Source organism: Fukomys damarensis, unplaced genomic scaffold, assembly GCF_012274545.1.
Source record: "Fukomys damarensis isolate Sample0158 unplaced genomic scaffold, DMR_v1.0_HiC HiC_scaffold_24, whole genome shotgun sequence".
Lineage (NCBI taxonomy): Eukaryota > Metazoa > Chordata > Mammalia > Rodentia > Bathyergidae > Fukomys > Fukomys damarensis.
Window position 1 is genome coordinate 2,105,769 of NW_022900936.1, and position 4,057 is coordinate 2,109,825.

Consider the following 4,057-nt stretch of genomic DNA (forward strand, 5'->3'; position numbering starts at 1 on the left):
AAAAAAATAAAAATGAAAAAAATTAACATTTCTAGACCAATATGGCTGTCCATTTCTGTACAATGCCAACTCAACACAGTAAATTGGGATGACTTTTTGCTAAATTGGCAGCACCGTTAAAGTTTCCCAAAATTCAATTTATATATATATATACGTGTGTGTGTATATATATATATATTTATATTTATATAAAAAGACTAATAATAGCAGTATGTAATGCATCAATGGCAGCAACAGCTTTTCCAGGTTCTGCAGTCATCTGAACAAAATTATAGACATTCAGCACATTCCATTAAAACAAAACAAAACAAAAAGAAACAAAGAAAAGAATAATATCCAGAAAACAGCTAAGTTCTGTTGCTGTTGTGGTACCTGGCACCATTTTTTTTATTAGCATCTTACTCATCACCTGGAAAGAGAACATTCTAGAGTAATATCATTAAATGTAGCTCTGATAAAGCACGGTCCCTACTATGTATCATAAAGCAGGTATAAGATGTTTTACATTCATAGAGGTATGATACAGTACCGTTCAACATCAATAATGCTAGAATCAGTTTTGGTTTGAAATTTGCTTTGTCTGCCAATAAGATTGCTGCCCCTGTTTTTTTCTGGGCTCCTGTCACATGGAGAATTGTTTTCTATCTTTTCACTTTCAGTCTCTGGACTTCTTTTTGCACTAGGTGTGTTTCTTGTATACAACATATTGTTGGATTTTGCTTATTATTCCATTTTACCTTTATGGCATTTTTTATACAGAAATGTCATACACTGCTAAGAGGGATCTGCTGCTCTTTTCAAGTTTATGATCTTCGTACTTAAAAACCTCCCCACCAAAGATGATAGAAGAAATATTCTTTTTTTGTTCTTTCAACATTTTATTTCGCTTTTTTCATCATTTAGATCCTTTTGTACATTTCGCTGGGTAATTTTTCATGTTAGCTTGGTTTTTCCAATGATTGGAAAAGTTATAACATTAAAAAATAATTCTTCTGTTAATTTGACTGGAATTATATTTCTAGATTACTTATACTTCTGACATCATCCGGGCACTAGGACTTATCCTTTACTATCCAGCAATATTAACTAAAATGCGAGTAGAAAGTGGTGGCTGGACCAATGACAGCAGGCCTTGTAGAGACGAGCGCCCAAACTGCAACCCACAACCTGCTTATCCATCACAAAGTGGCAGCACTGCAGTTAACCTGGACTCTGAGCTTAGGTTAACACCTTTTGTCATAAAAGAAAAACAACTGGTGCACCACAGATTCGCCTCTGCTGGGCCTGACAATCTGAGCTCACTTGTCAGGAATGGTGGCGCATGCCTGTGATTCCTGTATTGGGAGGCTGAAGCAGGAGGATCGCTGTGAGTGTGAGGCCAGCCTGGGCTACACACTGAGTTCAAAGCCAATCCAGAATACACAGTGAAGCCCTGTTTAAAAAAAAAAAAAAAAAAGTCTGGGAAGGAAGGGACAAGAAAAAAATGGAAATGGGAGGCTGAGGCAGGAGGATCGCTGTGAGTTCAAGACCAGCCTGGGCTACAAAGTGAGTTCCAGGTCAGTCTCAACTACATAGTGAGAGCGCGTGTCAAAGAAACAAACAAACAAAAATATTAGGCTCTTGAGACTGTAAGTTCCTCTTAAAAATAATGATACAGAGGCTTTGTTTTCAGGTGGAAAACAAAGGAGGCTGTTGGGACTAAAGTTCCTTCTTTTCTGGGTGTGATCATGAGAAGGTAAAGGAAACCACATGCTTCTACCAGAGCCACAGCCCCACCACTCCAGTGGAAAGAGGCAGCGTAACAAAAATAAATAAAAATAAATTAAAAAAAATCAAAATTCTGAGTTCGTGTAGCAGGGAAAACATGCTTCCCTCTTTGCACATGCAGCCACCCTGTGCTGTCAGCATCAAGTGTGAAAAGCTCCACATGCAGACTGCAGTGATGCAGCCCCTCCTGCGAAGGAATGGTGCTCCTAGGGCACTGCTGCGGCCCTGGGCTTTTACGTGTGCGAACCTTGAACATCTAAAAAGACCAGGTGTTTCCAACAAGAACTTGAATTTCCTTGAATATGTAATGTAAAATCCACCAACAAACAGAAGTGGTGGCCCTGATGGAGTCACTGCCGAGTTCCACAAGGGGTTTAGAGAAGACCTACTGCCGCTACTCCTCAGACTCCTTAAAGAAATTGACAGGGAAGCAAGGCTCCCAGATTCATCCCCGGAAGCAAGCTTTGCCCTGATTTTTTTGTTGTTGTTGTTTTGGTACTGGGGATTGAACTCGGGTCCTTGCACATGCAAGGCAGTCCACTGAAGCACTGAGCCAAATCCCCAGCCCCCTACTTTACCCTGATTCTAAAGCCAGAGAAGGATCCAACCAAAAAAGGATAATACAGGCCAATCTCCCCAGTGAACACAGATGCAAAAATCCTCAATAAGAGACTGGCAGCCTGGCATGGTGGCTCACTCCTGTAATCCCAGAACTCGGGAGGCTGAGGCAGGAGGATCGCTGTGAACTGGATACCAGCCTAGGCTACATAATGAGTTCCTGGGCAGTCTCAACTACATAGTGAGACCCTATCTCAAAAAACAAAAAACAGGGCAAGGGATTTAGCTCAGTGTTTCCACCACCTGCCTTGCAAGAGCAAGGACCTGAGTTCGATCCCTTGTACCCAAACAAACAACACGAATAAACAAAACAAGATACTGGCAAACAGAATGCAGCAAATCATGAAGAAGTTTATACACCATGACTATTCCAGGGATGCAAGATGATTCAACATACAGATCAGTAAGTGTAATACACTCTATTAACAGAGCCAAGAAAAAACTATATGATCTTCTCAATAGATGCAGAAAAAGTGTTTGAGAAGGTCCAACACCCATTCATGATAAAAACCCTACAGGAAATTGGTATAGATGGTCTTTGTCTCAATCTGATAAAAGCCATCTATGACAAGCCAACTGACAAAGGGTCAACCACCCTCACTGGAAGAAAGATAGCCTCTTTAATAAATGGTGCTGGAAAAACTGGCTTTTCACATGCCAAAGATTGAAACTAGACCTGTATCTTTCACCATGCGCTAACCTAAAATCAAAATGGATCGAAGATTTAAATATCAAAGCAAGCTGGTCGTGGTGGTGCATGCCTATAATCCCAGGACTCGGGAGGCTGAGGCAGGGGGATCACTGTGAGCTGGAGACCAGCCTGGGCTACATAGTGAGTTCCTGGGCAGTCTCAACTACATAGTGAGACCCTGTCTCAAAAAATAAAACAAAACAAAAGAATGAAGAGGCAACCCAGCATGGGAAAATTTTTATCAGCTATTCACATAAAGGACTGTTATTTAGAATATATAAAAATACTCAAATAAATCAGACTCCCCCAAATTTAAAGAACCAGTCCAAAAATGGGCATCTGAAATTAAAAATACTTCTCAGATGAAGAATTAGAAACAGCAAATAAATAAATGAAAAAATGTTCAGCATCACTGGTCATTCATGAAACGCAAATGACAACAACACTGAGATTCCACCTCACCCCAGAAAGAACGGCTGCTATCAAGAGTCAACCAGTAACAGATTCTGGAGGGGCTGTGGGGAAAAAGGAGCCCTGCTCCACTGCCGGTGGGAGCGCAGACCGGGGCAACCTCTGAGGAAATCAGGGTGGAGATTCCTCAGAAAAATAAAACTAGAGGTTTAATCTGACCAGCTGTGCCTCTTCGTGGTATCTTCCCAAAGAAGTAAAAGCGTCACACCACAGTGATATACGCGCACCCATGTTTATAGCGGCACAGTGTGTAACAGCTACGTCTTGGAAACAGCGCAAAGGCCCATCAGGTGACGCGTGCATCAAGAAGACGTGGTTCTTTCATACAACGGAGCACCACTGTGCCTTGAAGGAGGGCGAGCTTCAGACATTTATAGCTAAATGGATGGACCTCGAGAAGCAAACCGGACACGCGTGTGTAAATACCACAGGGGAAGTGGGGACCGCGCTGCGTCCGCGGGGGAGGGGCGCGGCTCGGGGCAGGGGAGGCGATCACGTGAGGTCTGTGTT

At 42.1% G+C, this 4,057-nt stretch overlaps 1 protein-coding gene across 1 annotated transcript in view; it reads left to right on the forward strand.

Annotated features, from left to right (window-relative positions):
• The first annotated feature begins 3,560 nt into the window (after window positions 1-3,560).
• The window catches only part of Aire (autoimmune regulator), a 13,771-nt gene continuing 13,274 nt past the window's right edge, over window positions 3,561-4,057 (forward strand). Inside the window, exon 1 of the mRNA XM_019209343.2 lies at window positions 3,561-3,965. Coding sequence (XP_019064888.1) covers window positions 3,777-3,965 — 189 coding nt within the window. The 5' untranslated portion in view covers window positions 3,561-3,776. The remainder of the gene's footprint in view (window positions 3,966-4,057) is intronic.